This window comes from Ciconia boyciana, chromosome 1, assembly GCF_034638445.1.
Source record: "Ciconia boyciana chromosome 1, ASM3463844v1, whole genome shotgun sequence".
NCBI classification, from domain to species: Eukaryota; Metazoa; Chordata; class Aves; order Ciconiiformes; family Ciconiidae; genus Ciconia; species Ciconia boyciana.
The window spans coordinates 197,881,396-197,907,640 of NC_132934.1; the positions used below are offsets into that span (position 1 = coordinate 197,881,396).

Consider the following 26,245-nt stretch of genomic DNA (forward strand, 5'->3'; position numbering starts at 1 on the left):
TGCTCTACGCTTATCATCAGTTTCAGCCTCAGGAAAGTTTCCAACTCTGTCGTTTCTCTCCCTGTCTCCAGACTGTTTGTTAACACAAAGAAGAATCCACTGCCATATTCTGCACCTAGTCTAGCTGTACAAACGGGTGCTTTCCCATGTAGATACTATGCCCAAGCTCTGAGCTGCTGAACCCTGCAGAGCCTCCCAGCCACCTCCACCTCTTCTCTCACCTTCCCCTGAAGAACAGTTTAGCTCCAGGTTCATCTCCTCTTCCTTAACAATGTACAGCCCATAGCATCCACCACTTTTTTCAGTGCACTCAACAACTGCATATATTCTGCACCACCGTCCCAGAAGCAGACAGCACAGTACGTTGTTTCTAGCACGCCACTAGACATCTTGGTATCCATGGATAGCTCATGCTTGTCTTTCACCTCCACCGCTTGCTTCTAGTGCATAACATCACCGCCAAGCCCGCTTTTCCGGGCACTGTTGATGACTGTACACAGCCTTCATGTGGGTGCGCAAGGAAATGGAGCGGTCTCCTCTGCCCTGAAGTTCCCTCTGAATTTTTCAGAGGTTTGTGAATGTAAACAGGTTACAAAATCCCACAGGAATCATTCTCCAAGGTGACTGAAAAATGCAACACAATAGTTCCTAGCATATTGCAGCAGTCTGTCAAAAAAACTCTTCCTTACTGAAAAGTACACACATAAGTACATTTTTAGCACATATGAGAGGGGACACTTAAATTAAAACAAACACAAGTACCAACTCCCCCCCTATAGTTTGCTTTCAGTCTTGACATCCTGCAGTCATTCATGTTTATCAGCCATTTCAATTTTATTCTTTTGATATTTAGTTACAGATTAGCTTAATGTGTGCAAAAACTAGGATGGCATTAGGCTTGACACTGGAAATAGGGAGTTTTCTTATGTATGTAGAAGTCTAGAGGGAAAAGGACTATTTGGGAAAGTTCAATTGTCTATCTGTAACCAATGCCACTTTTGTTTTAAAAATGTTAACCATTTTTTACACTCTCCAAACAGAACACACTACCAGACCATTCAGTTATTTATGTCCCTCCCTCCATCCACCTCCAATCAGCATACTCTATATGAGCACCACTGCAACAAATAACTATCACGCTTCTGCCGCTTCCAAGGCAGCCATTGAAGGAAGCTAGAGAAGTCCACCTATCACTCATATTACAGACTCTCGTAGGAAAATTCAGATTAACATCTCACTTTTAAATGAAAGGATTATCCTCCGGAATTAAGAACCAGAGCCAAGCTTGAAAGACAGGCTGTACGGCAAAAATATAGACAAGGCAAGCATTTCATTCTAAGACAAAAAAACAGCACACCAGACAAATGGTAAAGGCTGAAGACAGCACTCATTTTCTCAGCACAGAACAAAGGAGAACCTGTGAAGGACATGAGGATAGCTCCTTTTGGGGCTGGAGCCCAGTATTTCTGCTACAAAACAAAAAACATATTGGTTGCCAATTGTTAGGACCAATACTCATGATCCTGCTTACCAGTTCTCACTAAACTAATTTTATGTTTACATCCAAATAAAAGATGATGAAAGGAGACTGTACCCTTCTGGAACTGGAGCTTCACTGTGGTTAATAACAGTATTAACTACAGCAGAGGTGGTAAGTCACAGTCCATACCAGCAGCCTGTGCCTGCCTCACATGCTCAGTTCATCTAACAACAGCAGCCCGGTCTCCATCCCACATAATCACAACTCCACAATGATAAGGGTCCATAGTAGAAAGAAAGAATCCTGTTCCCAAGAAAGTCATTGGGGGGGGGGAGGGGGAGGTAGTAGTAGTAGTATTTTGTTTAGAAGATGCTGCTACCCACACATTTGCAATTGATGTCCTGCTACTTGTGTATGGAAAATTATTTTGATGGAAGACAGAAGCATCTCAGTATTAACTGGCTATTCAGAATGAATCCACTTCTATCACTATTTCGGGCACACCAATGAATGCCTTATGAGTCATTAAGTCCAATAAAGGGCTAGATTTTTATAACCATTTTGATACTCACAGTAGCACAACAATCACCTTTTAATACCAAAATGGACACATCTGGGCTGTAACCTGGAGGTCTTATGAAGTGCATATCACCATGTTCGCTGTTGTTCCATACTGTTGGAGTACAACCTTGCCATACACAAACCCAAGCCACTGTACCTTCGTTATGATTCCACTGTGCTTTCCAAATTTCAGCATAGCTAAAAAAAAAAAATCTATTCTTAAGAAGCAAGACATCCTTCACAGTTTCTGCTACAGCAGCCTGAAAATTACAGCTCTTCAGATTCCAGTAGTAAAAAAGGACACCTCCATTGTTTTGTGGTTGGTTTCTTTAAAAAAAAACCACACACAAACAAAAACCAAAACAAATAAACAAAAAAACAAAACAAAAAACCCCCCAACTTCTAAAAGACTTAAACACAGAAGAATCACAGAATACTCAAGAGCTGGAGCCAACATACTACTGCACCATCATTTGACCAAGAGCAGCATTCTCTAATGATGTGCACCTTCTCTATAATCAGCACCCTCAAAAACTATCCCCCATTCCCTCATGAGAAATCAAACACAGCAGTACATGCCCCCATTACTTACATCTATTATTCGAATTTATAAATCCAGAATAAAAGCAGATCCAGATCTTTGGTGTTTTGTGACACTACTCTTACACTCTCTTCTCTGCACTTGTCAAAGGCTTCAGGTAGGGATGAAACACTAACTCACAGCTATGCTGGCTCCACCTTTGCTCTTGGCTATGAAAATAAATCCAACACATCTGTGACAAGATAACAAAAGATCACACCAAATAAAGTCCAAGGGCCACTCAACTACATGACCTTAAAAACCTATAAGGCTTGGAGCTACCTAACAGGGTGAGAAGGGAAGGAAGCAGATGGGAAGACAGTTATACGAGTGGTTTACCAGAAAAATTAAAGAGCACAAGACTTCATGCAATACATCATGCATACCTCATTATGCAGATATAGTTTAATTAGGAACTTTCTGACTACTATGGTAATGGATCCAAAAGAGACTCAGGGCATATATTTTATGAAGATATTACCACATATTACATACATAAATAAACTCTGTGGCATTTAGAAATTCCACGCTATTGTTGACAGGAGTCACAAGCCAAATGCTTGCACACCGACTCTGCGGCTCTCACTGCCTGCCTGTAATCTGCACCAACTGCTTCGGTTCAAAAGAGTTAAAATCAACACACACGAACATTCAGCCAACCCCCCACATGTCCATTAAACTGAGAAAAGACAAGAGTTGTTCGGAAGTTTATAGTGAAAACTAACAGCATGGACTTCATGATACAACTCCTGCAAAGGCTTGATAGAGAACTAACCATGAAGCTGAAAGTCCGTATCTGTTGTTTCACTTCTTACCAAGCAAAATTTCCCACTGGACTAATTACCTCTATTTGTGGCACTCCCAAACTCAGTGTACCTCTCACTAAAAATCAGTTTGATAAAAACATCGACAAAATAAGTGATCTATGATCTGAAGTAACTCAATCAATACATACCCATAAACACAGACAAACCGGAACTAATCTGGTATCAACCTCATGAAGGGCCAAGTGTTTCAAACCCACCCACCCCCCCCCCAAAAAAAAAACAACCCCAACAAATCCCAAATGCCTAAAGCAAATAAAAGTGGGCTCTTCTGCATGCACTGCAGGGCTTGGCCTGATCTCTAACAGAGCAGCATACTTCTAGAGCAGAAGAGCATTCAATTTGCTACAACAGTCAGAAGTGATGGGTTTTGGTAACATTATAGAACAGACACTAAGCTCTTGACTTATCTTTTTCCTTTGACAACAGGTTATGCAGTTTATCTACATTGCATTAAAATATTTCCTTATTCTTCACAAAAAAAATTCCACATCCCCTTCTTCAAATACTGTGAAACCAGAATAGCATCTTATACATTACCCAAACCATTCATTATTTTATCTAACTTAAACACATTCCGCCTTCTCTTTTGTTTCCAAGGGAAATAGTCCCAATCTCTCAGTTTTTCTTTATATAAAAGTTTGAGAGAATCATCATCATTCTTGCAATACCCTTTTTCTGGTAAATACCGTATCAGAGATGAAGCAAACCAGTAGTTTACTGGACATCCACTAGTTTTCCACCATTCTGTTTCTCATACAACTCATACAGACCCTCAAGGGAAAAAGTGGATATAGACTTGATTGTTTGAAGGGTGCAAGGAAAAGTCCAACACATAAATGTATTTTCATTGTTCAATTACAATTTGTCAGTGTGTCCAAATGAAAGAATTTGTCCCTCCCTTACAGCAATACTTCCAACACAGAACTGTAACAGCTGAAATTAAAAAACTCTCCAGCTGCCCTTATGTTTGGGACCTGCATCACCTCTTGCAGTTTCTGAGAGTAACTAGGAGAGCACTAGCTTGTTTACTGTTGGTTCCCCACCAACAGTCTCACCACATAAGTCTCTTTCTGTGAGATTAAGAAAAAGCTTCCAATAAAGCACCGGGGGATGTTACTATAGTTCAAGATCTTCAATTATATCATTTTTTGCTGTTGTAATTAAAAAGTTAGATACTGCTCAACAGTGACATTCAATAGTTTCTTATTCTCATGCAAACCACATCTGATAAACAGGAAAAATGAATATTTGGAAACATTCAAAATTGCCACTAAAACAGGCAGCCTCGCTCCACAGAATAGGCTTCTCTCTCAGATTTCTGGCTGTAGCTGTATCATAAAAACAGAAATGAGAGGAGAGGGAACAAAAGAAAGCAGTGCAAGATCAATCCCATTGAAACTGGGTACCACTTAGGCATTAGCACATGACCAGCACACGCAGCCCAGTCTGGTAGCTCCAGGGGCCGGGCTGGCACAGGCAGCCCCTAGGGTCCTGCCAGCTCTGTCTGCCCGTACCTGGCACTCGGTTCCTAGTGAGCTTTGAAGGAGTCTGATCCAGTCACTTAAAAAATTTTTAAAAAAATTAAAAAATAAAATCTGTATGTTAGTCCAACAAACTAAAAACTGCTGGCATATTTTCCAAGTCTGGCATAAGACAAATAGGTTGGTTTAATATCTGGGTTGAGCAATGTTCCTGAGGGAGCACCCAAATGGCACGCAAAGCAGCTTTTATGCAGGAAATAACTGACATTTTCTGGGGGAAAAAAAAAAAGTAAACTATCCTACCACCGCTAGAGATGCGCAACAGTTTCTTTATCTGAAGACTGATGTTCAACATGCCATGTCCGCGTTCCCTTCCCGGTGTCTGCCATTAGAGTCAATTGCCTTCTTGCACACCTTTTGGTTATAAAAATAAACCCCATCAATTCACATAGAGTTTGTTCTAAGCAGGTTTTAAAGTCCACTACAGGTACTGCACGGATGAAAGAAAAAAAAAAAAAAAGACAGCACCATTCAATAAAAAGCCAGGAAGATTCTTTTCAACCACAGAGAGACAACAAACTTAAAAATAAGAGGGACTGAAATAAAAGCTTGAGAACAGAATGCAATTTTGCTGCAGGCAACACACCAGGTAGAGCTCAGCTGCGATGCTTGACATTGTTATTCAGCTGATTTGATGTTCAGCTGGGTCAGGTTAGGCAGTGAATATGTAAGAAAACCTCCATGGAGCCGTACCTGGTGATCCTCTAGGACAAGACCCCAAGCCTCACCTTGTGGCAAAGAGCACAGCAGGGCTGGTCTGGCTTTTTTGCTGGAGCAGGGCATGAAATCCAGGTTACACCCTCAGCAGGTCACTAAAGCACATACTACAGAACATCTCTTTCACTCACTAGAAGGATTCTCACTCCATCAAGATGCCTGTAAGACTGTCCTCCACAACATCCCCTTGTATTTTTAATGACATACAATTAACTTCTACAATTAGGGCACGCAGCTGCTATCTAGTTTTGAATTGCCATACTGCACCTCAGAGGCAGCTGTAAAAGCAATCAAAAAACCCAAAGAGGTGAAGACTGCAATTGTACTAAAGACACTAGCTCTTACTACTCTTAAATTGGATTTTTATCACAGAGGGCTTTAGAACGTACATTTGCACAAACTGAATTATTAAAGTTTAGTTCTTTTCTGTGTTTCTTCTATTCATTAAGACATCCATATGTAGAAAATGTCATTTAAGAAAAAGCTGCCCCAATATTTTTAACAAAACATTTGCAGTCCTGCGGCCCATTCTTCAAAGTACTCTAAAAATCTTGATCTATATTAATAGACTTAAAAGATTTGTGCTATTTAAAATAAGAATTAGAATCATGTAACAAATTTGGCTTTAAACTTGTAAGTTTAAGGGAAAAATTATGAAAATTAACTAAAAGACAGTGAAAAACTGCATACGTAAAGAAAGTCTGAGCTGTATAAATACTACAAACAACTCAAAAAGCAGGTTATTCATCCATCCGTATGTACCATTTGGGGAATATTGAAACAATGTAAGAATGTTTTTTCATTATTTGCATATAACAATATACTCTGTTTCATGCACTCCCCACTGCAAGATATAACGTCCATCCATACATTACCATAGCTTCAGGAAAACAAAATGTTATTACACATTCGTTTTTGCAATTTAATTGATTCCTTTGGATAAAGGGATGTAAATGGCACCTTTAAATTAAATCCTAATTCCACCTACATAATTTAAGATCACATACATACAAGTATACTATAAGCTACAAAAGCACCTATGGATGTTTCTATTTTAAGTATTTTAGTGATTGTCCAAGGGCAATTACACAGCATATTTAAAAGAGAAAGTTTTCACAAATCTGGAAGTAAAATGGGGAGTACTATGCAAAGGGAAGGGAAAGGAAGCACTAAATGAACAATAAGGCAAAAAAAAAAGGAGACCATATACATTGCTCACTCATTTTTTTTTGCAAACTCTAATCAAATACCATACCTTGATTTCACCCCTCACCGAGAACATAGAGGATTTAAAATCACACACATTCAAGAACTGAGAGGAAACTCTACTTTAAAGCCACCTTTGAGTAACTGTTCATTTTTAAAGCACACGATTCCATTTTTTCTGGAATTTCTCAAAACGACACTGCCATCAGCAGCTCTAAACACACTCTCCCAAACACCATCAAGCAGACTGATGATTTCACCAAAAATATGTTTGAATATATGCTTCACCAGTATCACATGCTGAATTCCCTACACACTGCTGCAGTCCAACGTGCTGAACATCTGCGGAGAGCCTGACACGAACATTAGAAATATGGTCGGTATCTTTCAGTACCTCAATCTGTTTTTCATATTACAGATCTCCTTATCGACACTGAAACCAGGGCTGGCTGTACTAGCAAAGTTAGTACCTGCATGTAAGGAGACTTGAGGCAATAGGTTATCACGCTCTCAACAGTTTACTCCCCTTCCCCTCCCAGAAAAAAAAAGAATTCAGGCAAGATAAGAATTTCTCCTATGAACAATTTGAAGGATCCAAACGTAAAATTTGAGAAGTAGTTACCTGACTCATACCAGCAAACAAGATTCACACTGAAGTACTGTGCTGCCATTAATATCAGCACGTTTAAGACACAGACAAGATAAGGTGCGACCAGTCCCATTACAACCGTTCTGTAGGTAATAGCTAAAGCATTTCCAGAATTAAAGCTTATGTAAACAGAAGCAGATCGTGTTTCAGCCATAACTGGCCACAACCTGCTTTAAAAGTTTTTTGTTTATCAAATGTAAAAATGACACCCAGACTTTTAAAACACACGTTATTTGACTGACAACGTACAGAGCACAACTGTGAGGAGACTGCAAGAGAAAGAATGGATGCGATTTAAAATTTAGGACCTGTTACAAGAACAACCCGAGCCTCTCCTGCTGCTTCTGCTCCCTACTTCCCATTGTTCTGCTGTTCGGCAAGTGATGCCATGTCATGGACGAGGGAAACCTAAATGACAGTTTGCTAGATCTTTCTTTAAAACATTTATGCAAAGAAATCCCTTTGCTCGGGTCTGTACCGAGAACTGGTCACACATAAAGCTCTTTTAAGGCATTCTAAAGCCCGGAAAGGACCAGCAGACTGGGGTTCCTGAAGCAGCCAGCAAGAATGCCCAAAATGGTGACTGCAAGTAATAAATCAGACAAAAAAGCGTTATTAAAAAAAAAGAATCAAATCCTGCTCTACGAAGCTGACGGCCAGGCTGAACCTTGTAGGTGGCTACTCGTTTACTCGCAATGAAAATCCGTTAAGTTAAGCGTTTTCCTCAGCCACCTGATTTTTCCGCCAACCCCTACCCGCACCGCAACGGGACTCCGGCGTCAGGCGGCGGGGACGGCGACGCTCACGTTACAAGTGGCTCGCAGCGACCGACGGGGCCCCCGGCGCAGCCCGGACGGCCGGACGCGGGGTTTACCCGGGCGGCAGCAGAAGCCGCGGCACCGAGCGAGGAGACAAGGCAGGGCGGGAGGAAGGCGACGGCACCGCGGGGGCGGGGGACGCAGGGGCCCGGGGGCAGGAGGCGGCGGGCGCAGGGCCGGGCGGCCGGGGCAGGCGGCGGGCCGGGAGGGGCCGGCGGCAGGAGGGCGCGGGGGGGCGGGGGGGCGCGGGGGGGGCGCGGCGGGGGCCGGGGGGGCCCCGCTCCTCACTCACCCGTCCTTCCGCTTGGCTTTGTAGACGTGCCCGTAGGTGCCCCTGCCCACCTTGCAGCCCTCGTACTCGAAGAGGTCCTCCACCCGCTCGCGCTCCCCGGTCAGCTTCACCTTGAAGTCATAGTCCATCTTCAGCGCCCGCCGCGCCGCCCCGAGCCGCCCCCGACAGCCGCGCACCCCGCCGCGCCCCGCCCCGCCGCGACCGGGCGGCGGCAGCAGCAGCAGCAGCAGGAGGAGGAGGTGGAGGAGGAGGAGGAGGCCCCCGAGCCGCCCCGCGGACCATCCAGGGGCGAGCGGGCGGCGGCGGCGGGGCTGCTCCCTTCCCTCCCGAGCCCCGTCCTCCGGCTGCTCTCTCCCCGCCCCGCCAGCTAGCGGCACAACAGCCGGTCTCCCGGGCGGAATACGACGGCCGCGCCTGGCCGCACTGCCGCAAAGAAACGTCGCAAACCGCGGACACCTCCCCGGCCCCCGGCGCGGCGGGCAGCGCACCACGTGGAAGGCGGCGGGCTGCGACCTCCGCCGGAGCCCCGCCCCCGCCCGTCCCGGCATGCCTTGCGGGTGCCGCAGCACGCTGGGAGATGTAGTGCAGACGGGAGGGAGGCGCGGGGGGCGCCGCGAGGCACGCCGGGAGTTGTAGTCTTGCCCGCGCGAGGCACGCTGGGAGGTGTAGTCTTCAGCCGGCGAAGTGGCGCGCTGCCTGCCGGGAGCTGTGGTCGCTGGGCAGGGCGGGGAGCCGGCCGCGGCCGGGCCGGGGAGAGCGGCCGGGCCGGGGTAGCGGGACCGGTAGAGGCCGTACGTGTGGTTATTCCCAGGACCAGGCTTCCTTCAGTGGGCTGCCGGCACCAGGTGCGGCACGGGGCCCCCAGCCGTGGGCTGCCCTGGATCAGCCCCGCGGGGCTGGGCAGCTGGAGCTGGGGCACGGGACCTGCGATCGGCAGTCACCACAAACCGCGGTTGTCGTCATTACCGTGGTTGGTTACGGAGCATATGAGGGTCCCCAGCTTACTCCAGACGGGCGAGGGCAGACACGGTTGGTCCTGCCGGACCGCCTGTCAACATCGTTGTAATTAAGACGATTCCACGACTTTGGGCGTCGAGGCAGACAGATACTGCAGTGCTGACGAACCTTCTCTGCGTGGCTGCAGAGACAAGCCGGGACCACTGCGCCTGGTATTTAATGCAAAGGCATTATGTTTAGCCAGGCCCTTCCGAGCGTCCAGTAACCGGGCACTTTCCAATGCCTCTCCTTGGCCGACAGAGCCATAGTTACCAACCCAACACAAAGCCAGCTGGTCATTTTATAGAATAGAGAGCTTGTAACTAAAGCTACAGCAATCTTTCTAATTACAGCCCAGCTTTTGGCATTTTTAGTAATCATGCATGTACACTTCCCATTTAATCTCAAGAACACAATGTAGGTAAGGAAGTGGGCACTCAGATCCTGAACTTAGACAAAATACCATACAATGTGGGTGCTTCTGAAAGAAGAAACAGCATTTTCTGGAACATTCTGAAATCATCTCCATTTTAATTTACAAATCCCCATCTTCATTTACACTTTTAAGGTTGATACAATTTTAAGGTTGATTCCTGAAAATTGGGGATAGGGGTGTGCCAGCCTCCTGAGCTGGCACCACTCAATCAGATTGATGTTGGATGCCCACAGTTTGACCTTGCTATGGTATGTTGCTATGTAATTGTGAGAGATATAACATATATTAGTTAAAGCAATTAGGCAGGTGTTAGGAAAAATAGATGAAATTGGTAGAAGCAGCAAAACTAAATTTTATTTGTCCGGCAACCCAACTAAATTATACAAGAATATTGCCTGGCGACTCACTACACCAATCAACCAGAAACAGCTCAGGGCAGCCCAGCAGCCCGTAAAGATCAAACAGTCTGGAAGATGCCGGCCACCTCATAAAATTCATCCACCCCAGCACAGAGCAGAGCAGCACAACACTGCCTTCGGGGACGCCTGGCTTTGGGGACTTCCAGGGACAGCAGGGACCAAGCTTGCACGGCCAAACCCACCACATTCAGCACCTCCTGCCTGCCAACAACCCTCAGTCCTGTCAGCAAGGAGAGGGGAAGTAGAAATAAACACTCTTCTGTAACTTTGTACTCTTCTTTGCATTATTAATCACTCTTTCATGGAGGCAATAAATACCCAAACTCCTTCACACAGATCCAATTATTGCAGGGTAATTAATGGGTGAGTTTAGTCTGCCCTGACCTAAAACACTGCAGAATGTGAAGGAAGAACAATGTCTGCTTAGAAAGAAAAGAGGGCACAAAGGAAAACAAGAATACAGAATCCAGACTCGTTTTCTGAGGACCTGTGCCATGTTTTCCATGTTTACATAAACTGCTTGGAAAGAATTCCATGCTTTGATAAATAGACTCTGAGAAGTCAAAACTACAATAGAAATAACTTTTCTTCTCCTTCAGATCTTGGTCCTTTTGTATGAATGTTTAGAAGTCTGCCTTTCTGCAAATGTTTCTTTCATTAGTTTTTCATAACATTTGGATTATATGCCTTCCAGATCGAGTGTAGCTGTAAATTTGATGTTGCTTCACTCTGTTTTCACTTCAGATACTTGTATTGCGGGCAACGTTCAATTTTACCAATTCAGATGGATGGTCCCTAAAGTATAAGAGCTTTGAAACACAAAGCACACCTTGATCTTTTTAAAGATGAGAAATTAATATTGATGTTTCAGGGTCAAGTTTTAATTCTGTTTCATGGAAAGTTGCATACTTTTTGTGCTTTATTTTAAAAATCTGTCAGTATAATATAATTTCCAGAAAAAGTATAATTCTGGGGTCCATTCTTAAAAAGAAAGACATGACCAGCCCATGATCTGCTATTCTTGACTCTCAGGTCCCCACAGTGGCCCTTTTAATTGATGGAATTTCTTCTCTTACTGCTTGTTTTGTATTCCCTCCTTTGTACTGTCTCAGAAATCCATTTGAAAATATATGCTTAACATGTCCTGCTGAATTTGGCTTTGTGGAGCTTTCCTTTCTCTTTTTTCCTCTAACATTCATGGCTGACTTTATAACATCCTTCTGTTCCGAGTCTGTGCTGTTTCTAATGTTTCCTGTACACACATACTTTTGACATTTTTTTGTTTGAAAGTGCCACACCTGTAAAGAAAATCCGAGTTCTCCATAAGAAAGTGACTGTTACTATGTTAGCACCGATAACGTGCAGAGGGTTGGAGACAGCTACCAAAAGGAGCTGTGTCCTGAGAGGAAAGTAGTCAAGGAAGGTTCACATCATTAAATGTCTCTGAATGCAGGGAATTGTATTTCAGGTGAAAGCCCTGGATTGTTTGGGAACTGGCGGGGCTGTGGTAATAAGCAGATGCTGCTGTTGAGGTATGGCACCAGATAAAGCAGGTTCTGTACCCGAGCTGCAGCAGCAGTACCAAAAGCAAGGTTGGTTCTGTTGCGTGCGTGTTTGCGTGCTAATGGCCGCAGCATCGGTGCCAGAATCAGAGTTTGTGAAGCAAAGCTTACGGCTGGGGAATGTATGACAAGCTATATGCTCTTTGTTTTGCAGTCTTCATAAATAGAGAAAAAAAATACATAAAAGTGCATCTTTAATGGTTTGGCTTTCTCATCTTTGTATTTTGTAAGTGGATAACCTACAATGCTCAGTCACATCCCCATGCCATTAGAATATCCACTTGCTCCATTTACTAATTTGCTGAATTTGAACATACTTCTGCTTTTCAGACAATTTTTCCAGTAAGAGAGCTCCCTGCTAAAAGATTTCCATATCCCCAGAGGGACGTTCTTTAGCAGTGCCACGAAGGTGTTCCCAGCTCGGTATTGAGTGAGACTGGGCCAGTCCTGCTAAGTGCTATACATCTTCCACTTTTGCTTAGACGAGGGAAAGCTGAAGGCAAGAGAAAAATGTGGGGTTTGCTTCTTTTCTGTGTGTAAAGAAAAACAAACTATCGTACTTGCACAGGTTGAGTATTTTCCAGAAACCTTGCAGTTGTTAATGCAAGTGCAGATGAGTGAGTGAGCTGAATACTGGCAGCATTTCAGAATGCAGTTTACTTAGAGCAGGTAAGTAAAGTGCTGGTTCTACAAATAGTTTTGTACATAAAGCAACGTGGTTTTTTTTTTATTTTGCACTTAACTGTACTTCACTATAAAGTTGATCAATTACTATAAAGTTGATCAGACTAGTGATCTAACAAGGCATTCTAGATTCTGGAAGGAGTGCAAGTTACTAACAAACATAACTCAGTTCTTTGTGTCCAGGTCCTGTACAGGAGCAAGTCATGCTTGCATGCAGTGAAACATCTGTTTGCCAGACTCAGGACCACCTACAGCCTGGACCACCTAACAGCCTGACTGTTTTACGTGCCCGAAAAAGCCAGAGAATCAGTTCTCAAGAGTCTCGACAGACCTTGAAGATTCAGCCTATGAACTCCTGGTTACTTTTGTTATTGAAAAGAAGAGTCCTACCTGAGGGGAAACAAACCCTGATATTGAATATTATTTTATTATTTTATATTATTTCAGTAAACAGAATCACAGAAATACTCAGGTTGGAAGGGACCTCTGGAGGTTATCTAGTTTGATATTGTGCTCAAAGCAGGGCTACTGTTAAATTCAGGTTGCTTGAGGCATTGTCCACTTCGGTCTTGAAAACCTCTATGGAGGGAGATTCCACAGCCTCTCTTGACCTGACTGTCCTCAGGGTGAAATTTTTTGTCCTTCTATCTACTCTGAACCTCCCTTCCTTCAAATTTATGATCACTGTCTCTCCTCCCACTGTGCACTTCAGCAGAAATGCTGGCTCTGTCTTCTCAGTAACCTCCTTGCTGGGACTGGCAGGCTGCCCCTTTTCCCAGCTGAAGCAGCCCTGGTGCCCACAGCCTCTCTCACACGGCAAGTGCTCCAGCCCACGACCATCTTGGTGCTCTCGGCTGAAGTCACTCCAGTTTATCAACAATTTTCCATATCAGCATTGTTCTACTGGCGACCCCCCAAACCAGGCATCGTATTCCGCATGCAGGCAAACAAGAGCCACGTAAAGGGAAATCAGCTTCCCAATGACGTCCCAATAATCCATTGTCTGTGTTCCTCTTGATACAGCCCAGGATGCCGTTAGCCTTCATGGCTGCCAGGCTGCACTCTTGGCTCCTGTTCAGCTGCTGCCCACCAGGACCCCCCATCCTTCCCAGCAGAGACGCTCAGTAAGCCCCATTCAGTGTTGTCCCAGAGGCTGGTCACTCCTAGACGGAAGACTTTGCATTTGTCCTCGTTGAACTTCATGAAGTCCCTGATGGCCCTTTCCTCCAGCCTGTCTAGCTCCCCTCAAGCTTATCGACTTCATGTCACCACTTTGGTGTCATCTGCACGTGCTAAGATACAGTTTAAAAAAACTGATTACGAGGTTCTGCCTTACTTATATACTATAACAGAATTAAGTTACTTTCTAAATAACTTAAATGACTGAACAATCAAATTAAAACCAGGGTTGCAGATTTTCTGTTATTACAAAACTGAGTAATTGCCTGAGGTTTGCTGCCCTCCATAGGCTACTTTTATTATAGTTCCAAAGATAGTATGTTACTGGGGAAAGCATTGTTATGGTGCAATAGTATTCCAGGGAAGATCTACTATTGTTATTTTGTATTAACAACACAGCATAAAATAAACAAAGACTGTGCTTAGTTATAGCGTACTGTTGTGAAACATCAGCATGAACAGCACATGAACACAGAATTCTGCACGGGAGGACAGGTCAGTGGAAAATAAACTAATTCAGTATAAGCTTTGAGTAAGGAAATATGGGTTCATTTATCTATCTAAAACATATTACAACCTTCATCTGGTTGAGCAGCCCATATGTGGGCTGGATACCAGATAAGTTGTTGTGTTTGACTGTGGAATAATGATTACTAAAAACAGACTATGAGAGGAAAACATTTCAAAAATAGGGCAAAAAATAATTGAAACTGACTTTTCAAGGGATCCAGGCACTACTTTATACACCCTGACTTTTATTAAGAAAGTAAAATTGATCTTCCGAAATGATATATTTTAATTGCTCCAGGCAAAGGAAATCATAATACTAATTATTCATACTGTGGCGAGGAACATGAATAGCAACAAGGGTTCCATTTTTTGAACACAGCAAGCAGGAAGGAGCAGCCCCCAGCATGGCCTCAGTGCCAAGAACGCGTCCTCACTGTCAATTTGTCTTACGGAAACCACATACTGGCACAAAAGGAGCATAAACTGACAAGAAACCTAAATGTAACACTTGTGAAAACTCTTTTTTCTCAACCAGAATAAAGAAATCCTGGGGTGCGTAGTTGAAGTGGGGAGTGGAGGTGCCTTCCTGGACACCGGCCCGAGCCTTCCCTATCACCTCACTCATTAGTGAGGATTTGCCTTTGCATTGAGACCAGTTGCACAAAAAATACCCAAACTTTATTTCTGCAAGCGAGTTTGAACAGAAGTATGAGCAGTTTGGACATTCTAGGGATGAGGTCCTTTTACATAGTTCAAGCATCCTTCTCGTGAAATCCTCTCATTTTGCCGATTCAAATAGTTTATGTAAGATGTGAAATGAGCTCCTCTGTCACAGCCTGCCAGCTTCCACCATGTGCTGAAACAATCTGCAGAAGCAACTCAGAAAAGAAAGTTTGTGTATGCTATCAGCGTATCAGCAATTAGCATATGTGAAATCTGTAAAAGGATTTGCATCTTGTGTCAAAAACTTCTAAGGCTCTGCACATCGAAATGACTAAAATCAGGGCTTGAAACACAACAGTTTCTGTGGTGGCACTGAGCAATTAATGGTTTATTTTAGAAAGTGGAGAAAGTGAAGGGAGATTCCTGCGGAAGGAAAGGTAAATGAAAAGGAGGGAAGGAGAGGCAGTCATGGAAAATGGGAGAAGCGTTCCATTTAAAAATGCAGGCCTAAGAAGGAGAGAGCAGGGGAAAAAACCAATTATAATCTTATTCCTTACGTAATTCATTATCAAGTACCAAACAAGTAACTGAACCTGCAGTCTTACGCTGATTTGGTAAAATATAATAGTGGCCATTGGTATTATGAGGCTGAAGATGTTGAAGTTGTCCTACAGTTGAGAAGCGATGTATTGTGAAATCCCCTTTGCCTAAGTTTATCTACCTTTACAGTTAAGGCTCACACCCACCAGGGCGGGGATAACCGTGCGAGTTCTGACCAGCAATGGGTTTGCTAATGAAATGCCCTGCCTGAAACGACTTCCTTTACACGCGAAGGACTGTGGAGAACGGCCCGTTCGGCCAAACAAAAAATCCAAAGCCTCAGTGAGAGCATACAAAGGGAGAGCCCGCGCAGCACCGAGCTGCGGGCTGCCCGGGGACGGCGGCAGGACCAGCCGGGGACGGCGGGCTCCGCTGGGCAGGAGCAGCCCGAGGAGCGGCTAGCGACGAGGACGGGCCGGGGGAAGGCTGGCGCTTTCCATTTCCCTCAAGGTGCTCGCGCTCGTGAACAGACAGCCGCTTCTGAGGCCTGGGCCGCAGCCCGCGGCTCTCGGCGCAGGGCCCCGAGCGACTCCGGCCCGCTCGGAGGGTTACGCAGGAGGGCAGCCTCTGCCGGGAGCGGCTGAGGGCCGCGGCCCGAAGCGCAGGCGCGGCCGGTGGCAGGGCCGGGGGGAGCGGGCGGCCGCCGCGGCGCGGAACGGCGGGCATGCGCCCCCCCGCCCCCGCGGGCCTGCGCGCGTCCCGGCCGTTGGCCCCCCGCGGCGGCAGGCGCGCCGCCCAACAGCGGCCCGCGGCGGCGCTGCGCGCATGCGCGGGAGGGGCGGTGCTTGCCGGCGGGGCCGCCCTCGCGCGCACGGAACCTGCGCTCGCGGTTGCCGGCAGCCGCCCGGACCGCAATCGGGGCTGGAGCGCGCCGCTCGCACACCCAGGGGTCGGTTTCGTTCCGGCGTAGGCGGCGGCTGCTCCTGCCGCCGGGAGGGAAGGGGAGCGCGGAGTGGGGCTAAGCCGGGCCGCCCCGCCCCGGTCGGCGCCGCGGACAGCAGGCAGGGACGGGCTCTCGGGTCTCCCCGGCTGCGCTGTCGGCAGACTCCCCCGGGGCAGGCGGCGGCATGGACGCTTCCCCGGTTTGTCGCAGGGGGTGATGCCGCTCCCCGGCGGGCAGGGGAGGCGGGGGTGCGGGCAGCGCTGGAGGCAGTCGACCCGATCGGTAGCGGTTAGTGGCGGGGCCCGACCGGGGGAGTCTGGGGAGGAGAGAAGCGGGAGGACATGGGCTGCCCTACCCTGTTGTGATTGGTCGGTGGCCGCGAGCTGGCCGGGTGATTGGACGGGAGCCGTGTCAGTCACTCCCCTCATCCTCCCCTCCCCCAGGCGTCTGGCAACAGGCGCTGTCTGGGGCGGCGGGGGCGGCCGGGCCCGGGGCTCCCCGTTCCCGCCGGGGCACCCCGCGGCTCCCCCGCCCCGTGGGCGCAGAGCCTGGCCCGTGGCCTTCCTTGGGGAAGGGCTGGAGAGCGTGAGCCCGGCGCGGGGCTGGGATCTGCAGGCCCTGCTGCCGGCCTGGGGGCTGGGGGGAGGCGGGCGGCCCCAGGCCCTGGGCCTGGATCGCTTTGGGTGTCCTGCGGCCTGTTTCTTCCTTTGTCTGTCTTTCCTTCCCTCTCCCCTCCTTCCGCAAGCTCTGTGGAGTTTTCTGGGTTTGGGTTTTTTTTCCTTCCCCCCCCCCCCCCCCCGCCTTCGGTGAGATCATCTCGCCTGGAGGCTGCAGTGTGACAGAAATGCTAACTAGCCCTGTCGCTGGGGGAGGCTTCCTCATCTAAACTCCGTAGTCGTCTTGCTTGCAATCAAGTGGTAGTCTTTAAGAAAATGAATACCTAATTGAATTGGGGGCAGTAATTCATGGAAAGAGGCCAAAACTTAAAAGCATAAGGTATATATCGCTTAGATAAAAATGAATGTAAATCTTCGAGAATGGGCCAGAGTAACTATGCATTAAGAACTAAAGGAGTTAGACTAAGGTTGAAAAGTATAGAAAACGTAGATAAACTGTTGGCATGTGGCACCTGTTTCTTTGCAAAGGAAGAGTAATCCTGAGTCATAACTGGATTTCGATATCAGTTTTTTACATCTTAGTAGTTAATACCCTTCAACTTTTCAATACTCTGAAATATTTTACGTGCCAAAGTACTTCATTTTGATGCAGTTAATGCCCTTCAGCTTTCACTACTCTGAAGCATTTTAAGTGCCAAAGTACTTAGTTTTGATGGCGTTTGATAAATGTGGATAGTAGTTGTCATCCATGCAGTTATGTTAAACAGATGGGACAACCAAACACTTCACACTTCTTACTGTTTCTAAGTGAGTCATTTAAAGAGTGTGACTAATCATCCTGCCATACAGTTGTCAACAAAACAGTAATTTTTTTCTACCACCCACAAAATCTGAAGAAGAGATTTCCAGATTTTCTGTGGATGAGAAGTGAAAAGTAAAGAACCTCTCTTTTGAACAACAGTTTAAATTTAGATTGAGGGGGACTACATGTGATGGACTTTTCATTTTAAGAATTTATATGTCATTTTTTCTGTGCAGCAATCTGGTGATACATCCAGGAAGTCGGTTAACTTACTATGGTCACTATCGAGCAAACAGTAACACGTTAGTTGTTTTAAGGCTTTCATCTAAATAGCAACCTTACGTGAAACTAAATGGATTTTATCTGTCTTATTTCCCCTCCCTGCTTTATTTGTCTCAAGTTGTAAGTCAGCTGAGACAGAGGCACAGTGCAGTATGGATTGGGCATTTTCATGATAATAGTTAAGTGATGGGTGTCAATCAGGGTAATAATAGTGCTAACTGCGTGTTGAGAGGGGGGAGGAATTGCATTTGTTTTAAGGAAACCAGGGTAGTAAGACAAAGAGCTGGCTGAGAAATTTGTGTTTAGAAATGCGATACGAGAAGTGACCCGATTTGAACATAGCCCGTGTGGGAAATGGAAGTCAGTGATTACCTACAGCTTGTGAGGCTGAGCCAAGAGGGCGATAGTAAATTTAAAACCCCCACAAATATTATGGGAATAGAAAATGCCTTGAAGGGGAGATGTTCAGATTTGATTTATTTTCAGTTAAGTGAGTTAAAGAGCTGGGAGGGAAGTGTTAAATACGTTGAAATGCAATATTGGACACAGGAGGCAAATGAGTGATAAGATTGGGAAGGGCTGTTTAGAAGTGCAGTTACGGGGGGGGGGGGGGGGGGGAGGAGAACTAGCACATGGGGTGGAAAATGAGGAGACCAAGAATGCATCAGAATGGATCCCACAAACAACATAAGAAAGGTATATTAAATGTATGCCAGCTTTTGTGGTTGGCAAATACATTTTCTGATTCTTCGTCTGTTGGCAGCATTGATAAAGTTTTACTCTTTATTGAATGTATGTCTCATAGTTAGTTGGTTTGGTCTGTTTGTTATCTCATCACCTTTCCTGTGAAGACTAATTACTGATCGGAGTGTGCTGAGAATGCTGCTCTGTGTTTTCCCCATAATTAATACTTGAAGTGAGTTTGATATGTTGGTGAATTGACAAAAAAAAGTGTTTACGCAATAACTTTCTTTTCACACATAAGCAGAGTGGTGCCTGGTTTTTTTGGCCTGGTGATCTCCTCTTTAGAGAAGTGATCTCTTCTGTCAGGTGTCTGCCTCAGCAGGTATTACAAATGGCTTTTGCTAAACGGGAAGCCCCATTGAAAGGATGACACTTTGCCTTCTCTTCTTTCAAATTGAATGTTGAAGAACAGGTTTTCTTTAGGAAATAGAAAAGTTGGGGAGTGGTCTTAGACTCAAGTGGTTAGGACTCAATCCTGGGCTGGAGAGAGCTGGTAATGGCACAGAAATCAACAGAGATGGTGCCTCTTTCTGATACTGGGAGGTTATTCATGCCTTCTGATAGTGTGGTCCCACTGGTTAAATATTTGGAAAGTACTGAAGAACTGTGGATAAAGTATAGCCCTTTCTCTTTTATACCAGATTCCTGGAGGTGGGTATCCTTTTCTTAGCTAATCCTTGGATTAAAGATCACAAGGAAAATATACCAGTAATGTCAGAATGTCAAAAGAGTCAGTTCCACCAAAAATGTATCTGTAGGTTTTGTGCTATGTGAGGGGTGGTACCGACTGAGACACTAATGTAGTCTTACCTGCTTATCAGTAAATGTTTCAGGCAGAAGATAGTCTTCTCTAAAGCAGTAGCTGTGGTTGTCAGAAGTCTAAGTTGGGTAATTACAGTCCAATAATTAGAGAACAATGTTTTTAGTGACATTTTAGCTTTTAAAATACTCCATGCTGCTGTCGTATTTTACTTGGGAGAAGGGAAATAGATTTTATGTTATTCCTTTAAGTTTTTAGAATATCCTTATTTAGCTAAAAAAAAAAAATAAAAAATCTGTCATTGCTTTTTTATTTTAAAGTTGCTGTACCACCTGGTGTGTCCTTTCAGTGAGCAAAGGAGACTTCTAGCTATTTTTGAGCAAGCTAGAAGCAAAATACTTGCATAATAACTTACACTGTTGACTTGGTAAATAACATGGAGCTTGGTTCATCTTAATCATCTTTAGCTATTAATAAACTAATTTAATTGAAAATGCTGGGAGCTTTTTACTGTAAATTAGGTAAATTCTTACTGTAATTACTGTGCAGTCTAACCTTCTGGTTGTGTTCAGGACAGCCTGGCATTATCATTATGGATCGCTCTCGGCACCGTGCAGGGAATGGCAATGAGCAGGCATCTTCACGAGAGCATAGTCATGGTGAAGATGAGAGACAACGACAGCTCGAGCGCCTCAGTAGGGAGGAGGCCTACTACCAGTTCATTAATGAACTCAATGAAGAAGACTACAGGTTGATGAGGGACCGCAACCTGCTTGGCACTCCTGGTAAGATGTAGATATCTTTTCTATGCAAGGTGTGAAGTAAGACTCCTGCTGTCAGGCATCACGTGTGGTTGTATGACTCAAGTAGCCTGATGTCTGTGGCTTTGTAGAAAAGAAAAACCCCTCCATTTCTCTTCAAAATTTATGATATTCAGTAAAGATTAACAACTTAAATAGATACTAAAGCTGGAATAAAAATATAAGTCTCTCAAATGCAACATCTCTGTATATAGGTAATATCCAAACCCAAATAATTAATATCTGGTACACTAAAGTATATCTGTTGGTATGTGGCAATTTTGGGGGCCTCTGAGTTGTTACTGGAAGTTGGTATGCTCTTTACACACATTCAGCATCTTTTTTCCCTCCACCCCAGTGCCTGCTTCCTCTGTTATCTGTGTACCTGCATTACAGTCTCACACTAGTGCTGTTTTCTTTTTGGTTTCATTAATTTTACCTTGTTTCTGAAGATTTTCCTTCAAGATAGAAAATACTGTTATTTCTGCATGGCTGTGTTGAGCCAATAATAATGTCTTATCTAACAGCATTATCAAAATGTAAATTATTTCAGGGGAAATAACAGCAGAAGAGTTGCAGCAACGCTTGGAGGGTGCTAAGGAGTGTCTGGCGTCACAGACTGATGTGGATAACAGAGAAGGTGAAGGTAGAACTGTTGGAGGTAAACACTCATCATTCATACATATAGATACACATAATACATGATGCATAAAAATTGTTCTGTACAGATATTTAAGAGAAATGCTGATGGATTTCAGTACCAGCTATTTCAAGTCTTCCTTCCCCCCCCCCCGCCATTTTGCCTCTGTGGATTGTTTTAAAAGTGAGAGAGATTTCCTAATGATATGAAAACAAACTTGAAATGCTTCATGAAAACTGATTTATGTCAGCCACACATTACTTTCTCCTTTTCCTGGTTTCCCTTTGCTAGTAAACTTAATAACACAAAAAAAAATTTCATTCTTCTAATTATTAAAAGGTTTTATCAGGTATTAGAGAAGTTGGAACAGAAAGTTAATTTGGAAACAGTTAACCTCTCCACTGTTTTGTTGTTTTTATTGTTTCATTTCCATTTGTTTTAAAGGAGTGACGCTTGTATTATGTGCACTGCCTGTCTTCACTTCCCCAGCAATATTGGCTTAATCATTTGGCCAATTGTAGTCAGATTTAGGAGAGGAACAGGCAACTTGGTAACGAAGATACCAAAGTTCTTGCAGGTTTCATGAAAGCTTAATCTGATCCCTTCAAGGGAAAACCTTCGCTGTGATCGTGACCGTTGGCTTGCTTTATACACGTATTTAGCACTAACCACAGCAATCGTATCTGTTCTTGCGCTTGTAGTTGGAGAAGATTTGGGAATGGAGCTCTGGATATTATAGTAGGAAGAGAGTATATTTGCACAGAAGGAGCAAATCTGTTGAAACCATGTATCATTTATTCCACTGCTTAGAGAAAACAATTTTTTAAAATGTTTTCCAAAAGAAGACAAAATCTGTCATACTTTTCCTTGCTTTATCAAAGTTAGTTGACTAGGATACCTTCAAATTGATAGCTTAAGTGAGGGACAGGTACTGGACAAATACAACTAACGTTGAACTACCTGAGAAAGCGTTCAGATTTAAAGAGGCCATCTGAGCATATTAACTTCTCTGTGTGTCTGCTGGTGAGACAAAAATTCTAGGTTGAACTGATGACTTTTGCTGATGTTTTTACATACAGCATATTTTCAGCAAAATTACATTAGCATAGCAAGGTAGCTGTCCTGTTACTGTAATGTTTCTGAAGTCAGGGCTCAGCACACATAGAGGACTTGGAGTGCATCGTAGTATGCTGAGCGTGCAGGTGTATGAATGTTTGCAATTCTTTGTTTCCCTCAGATTCTGATGTTCTTGGAGAAAACTCAAATGGTGACTCTCTGCTTGAATGGCTGAACACGTTTCGTCGCACAGGAAATGCCACTCGCAGTGGACAGAGTGGGAACCAAACCTGGAGAGCCGTGAGCCGAACAAATCCAAACAGTGGGGAGTTTCGGTTTAGTCTTGAAATCAATATAAATCATGAGCATAACAGTTTTGAAACTGCTGGTGAAGAGTACGTGGGTATAGGTAGTAGCAGAATGTATTTAGAAAGAAGACATCAAAGAGCTGTTAGTCCAGTAACCCCACGAACAAGGAGCAGGACTGCAAGAGAGGCAAACAGTGAGGCTTCAAGCACTGCAAGGACCAGGTCTGTAAGAAGTTCTGTGGCACAAAGCTCTGAAGCAGCCTCTCATCCGGTCTCAGGAAGGCTCAGGAGTAGAACGAGGGAGTTGGCAGGCCTTTCCCAAACAAATACTACACGTAATAATTCTGCAGCTACTGGTGAACGAAGAGAAATGCCAGAAAGAGGTGCTTCTACAGGAGTCACGAGAGGTAGAGCTAGAACTAGTGTTCGGATGAGTACAAACCAAAGACTAGAAATTCTGCGGCTGAGGTCTACTTTAAGTAGTCGAAGCCGCTCTCCACTGCAAAGGCAAGGCAATACTGCTCATTCTGAGGAACATGGGCAGAGGCAGGATAGAAATTCACAGCAAGTTAACAGAAGTAGAAGACAAACAGCTCAGCCTTCTTCACAGCCTGCCGAAGAACAACCAAGAAGTAACACTCAGACTCCTCAGCTTTCTAGTGTAGCCCCATCCTTGGGAATAACTCTGGAAGAGGAGGAATCTAGTAGGCCAGCAGCTGCTGTTAGAAGGCATCCAACAATTACATTAGATCTGCAGGTGAGAAGAATTCGTCCTGGAGAAAACAGAGATCGGGACAGTATTGCCAGTAGAACTCGTTCCAGAGTAGGAATGGCAGAAAACACAGTTACCTTTGAAAGTGACAGTGGGGGATTTCGGCGTACAATATCACGATCAGAACGTGCGGGTATTCGAACCTACGTTAGCACTATACGGATACCTCTTCGTCGGATTTCAGAAACTGGGCTGGGTGAACCTTCGTCAGTGGCTCTTCGATCAATCCTTAGACAAATTATGACAGGCTTTGGAGAACTGAGTTCTTTAATGGAAACTGAATCTAACTCAGAAGTGCCAAGAGGTGGTCATCACTTACCAGATGTACAGTCAGAGCAGAATAACTCAAGTTCAGCAAACAATAGCAGTGATCCAAGTGAGGTTTCATCTAGAAATGTGTATGCAGTAGAAGGCAGCAGGGAAACAAATGGACAGGCTGATGATATTCAACGCTATGGTCGCAACGATGAAAACCAAGATAACAGGCAGCCTCAAGATGCTAACAACCTAGTGGAAAATGGAACGCTGCCCATACTTCGACTTGCCCACTTCTTCCTGCTGAATGAAGATGAGGATGACGATCGTTTAAGAGGTTTAACCAAAGAGCAGATTGACAATCTTTCTACCCGGAACTATGGGGATATTCACACTGAAAATGAAATAAGTAAAACGTGTAGTGTTTGCATTAATGAATATGTAACAGGGAATAAGCTAAGGCAGTTACCTTGTATGCATGAGTTTCATATTCATTGTATTGATCGCTGGCTTTCTGAAAACTCCACTTGCCCAATTTGTCGGCAGCCTGTATTGGGGTCTAATGCCACAGACAATGGCTAGAGTTATTTATACTGCTCAGTACTCAAGGATTTGCTTCTGCTCTATTTATGATGAGCCAGGTAGAATGAATTGACTTGCATAGGGGTCCATTTGGGTGGGGAGTTTTGTTAAATTTCTTTAAAAATAATAGGAAACTTGTCTAAATCTAGCAATGTAAATACTATTTTTCTCCAAGTGCAGATCTAGGAGTACACATAGAACCAAATGATATCGGTAAAGTTTATATTTTTTTAGGTAATTTTGTTATGCTAAGCACTTTTGTAAATACAGAAATGCAATAGTTAATCAGTCCTGCTTAACGTATGTTTTTTTAACAGTGTAATGGACTCACTTTATTTAGATTACGAATTGTTTCACACAGACCCACCACTGTGTTGAAAAATTAGTGTCTAAATAGCCATTCATTAGCTTTTTGTTCTAAGAACAATTTCTTTTACGGAGAGTCTCTTGATGGACATGTTTGCTAAAGATATTTAAGTTACTTGAAGTGCTCATTTTAATAGACAGTATATTTTTTTTAACATTGAAATATCCTTTCCAAAAACTTGCCAATTTGGTTCTGTTTAAAAAATTTTATGGCAATTTTTGCATGTGGTTTTACACAATGCTTAACGCTGATGAGTTCATATTCAAAAGTGGATGGGTTAGTGACATTATAAAATGTACATAATTAAATGCTGTCTTTGACAATCGCTGTCTTTTCAATGCAGACAGCAATCACATCAATAATAATTCCAAGAGGGTGTGTCTTACTGAACATGATATTTGCTCAAAGAATACGTGAGCACTGAGGAAGCCTTTTTACTATTCCAAATTACTCAATTGATATTCATGGGTTTTTAACTGCCGTAGTTTAAAGAGGGAAATATTTCCTTGACCATTATAGTGTCTACAATATGCATGATTTGCGCATCCTACTCGGAAAAACAAAACAAAGGCTTGAAGTGGTTTTGTACAGAAATTTAAGGTACACATATAATATTAGTCCTCTTAAAACATGTCTGAGGACCAAATGGCAAAAGACACTAAAAAGGACGAAATAAGCTTCCCTTAAAGTCCCCAGATTACTGTATAATTAGATATTAAACTTTATACCAATAACTTATAAAGAAATAAAGTTGCAAACTAAATAATTGAGGCTTTGTGTGAATTACTGTTGAGCCATATCCTGTAGATTGGTAAGAAGGTTTATCATTCTTGATGTTCAGTCTCAGTTTTCACTTTATTCTTTCTCCAGTTTTCTCCAGCTGTGTACCTGTGTTTCCACAATGCGTGTGCGGCTGTTATGGTAGATAAAAAAAATGCAAGGCAAAGCACTCTTGGGGCTTCTGCAAGTAAGTTGAACATTAGAAAGCCCATCTTTTGAGCAGTGTGCATCTCAAGCCTTAGAGAAAGGCAGAACTGTGCAATACTCTTATGTGTGTATATTCTGAGTGCTAGAAAGAATACTTCAAGTGAAGTCCTACTGACTTTCTCTGCCTACAGACGGCCTTGACAAATGCACTTCGGTGCCAGGTACTTCAGTTAAAACATCTGCTCATGACATCCTTGAAGGGAAACTATAAAATCCTGCGTTAAGCTATTGTATGTCTACTTCAGTTTTGCAAGTGAAAAAATCTGTCAGAAGTTCCACAACCGTGCTTCTCTTTATTCCTAAAAGTAGTTCTGAGAAATTATCTTACGAGATTTAGATGAGTTTAAGGATATGATTAAGATCTCTTCTGATGTGATTTGGACTGCTAATTATTGCAACCACTGTTGACACCTTTCTTGAGTGCCTTCTCAGCCATATTAAAAAGTGAGGAGATTTAAACATGATTATCAGAACTAGCTTATTTTTTACTTTTTTTTTTCCTATTACTTCTGCTAGCTCCTGATGTTGCCAGTATCTAAATATACAGGTGCCTTCTGCGACTTCCTTGTCTCCTTACGGTTTTCCTTTATATTTGAAAGCTGCCTGACTCAAGCGCCACATTTGTAGAAACCTGCCTTTGGCTCACTATTGCCTTGCTGGTCAGTTTTTT

At 44.0% G+C, this 26,245-nt stretch overlaps 2 protein-coding genes across 19 annotated transcripts in view; one reads left to right on the forward strand and one right to left on the reverse strand.

The window, feature by feature from the left end:
* CDK8 (cyclin dependent kinase 8) overlaps window positions 1-9,135 on the reverse strand; it is an 86,175-nt gene extending 77,040 nt beyond the window's left edge. For 3 of the 11 annotated variants that reach the window (XM_072850461.1, XM_072850456.1, XM_072850455.1), the window contains exon 1: window positions 8,672-8,803. Coding sequence is in view for 4 of the 11 variants with exons in the window: in XM_072850453.1 (XP_072706554.1) it covers window positions 8,672-8,799 (128 nt within the window). In the remaining 7 variants the exon portion in view is untranslated. Of the gene's footprint in view, window positions 1-8,671 lie in introns of all 11 variants that reach the window. The other 8 variants (XM_072850453.1, XM_072850452.1, XM_072850454.1 and 5 more) reach the window with 6 other exon arrangements.
* A 6,837-nt stretch (window positions 9,136-15,972) lies between these two features.
* Window positions 15,973-26,039, forward strand: RNF6 (ring finger protein 6). Of its 8 annotated transcripts, none has more exons than XM_072850470.1 (4): window positions 15,973-16,170; window positions 20,381-20,593; window positions 21,162-21,269; window positions 22,486-26,039. In XM_072850470.1, exons 2-4 carry the CDS (start codon window positions 20,401-20,403, stop codon window positions 24,219-24,221), a joined length of 2,037 nt encoding a protein of 678 aa, XP_072706571.1. In that variant the 5' UTR covers window positions 15,973-16,170; window positions 20,381-20,400; the 3' UTR covers window positions 24,222-26,039. The 8 variants fall into 8 exon arrangements, with proteins under 8 accessions (XP_072706571.1, XP_072706564.1, XP_072706567.1 ...); XM_072850463.1 differs by lacking the exon at window positions 15,973-16,170 and adding an exon at window positions 16,487-16,609; XM_072850466.1 differs by lacking the exon at window positions 15,973-16,170 and adding an exon at window positions 16,627-16,891.
* Window positions 26,040-26,245: the final 206 nt, after the last annotated feature.

Coding starts and splice junctions, on each gene's coding strand:
- RNF6 (XM_072850464.1), top strand. CDS start 16,820: ATGCCGCTCCCCGGCGGGCAGGGGAGGCGGGGGTGCGGGCAGCGCTGG. Junction 16,892..20,385: donor AGTCGACCCGATCGGTAGCG/GTTAGTGGCGGG, acceptor TGTTCAGGACAG/CCTGGCATTATCATTATGGA. Junction 21,270..22,485: donor TGAAGGTAGAACTGTTGGAG/GTAAACACTCAT, acceptor TGTTTCCCTCAG/ATTCTGATGTTCTTGGAGAA.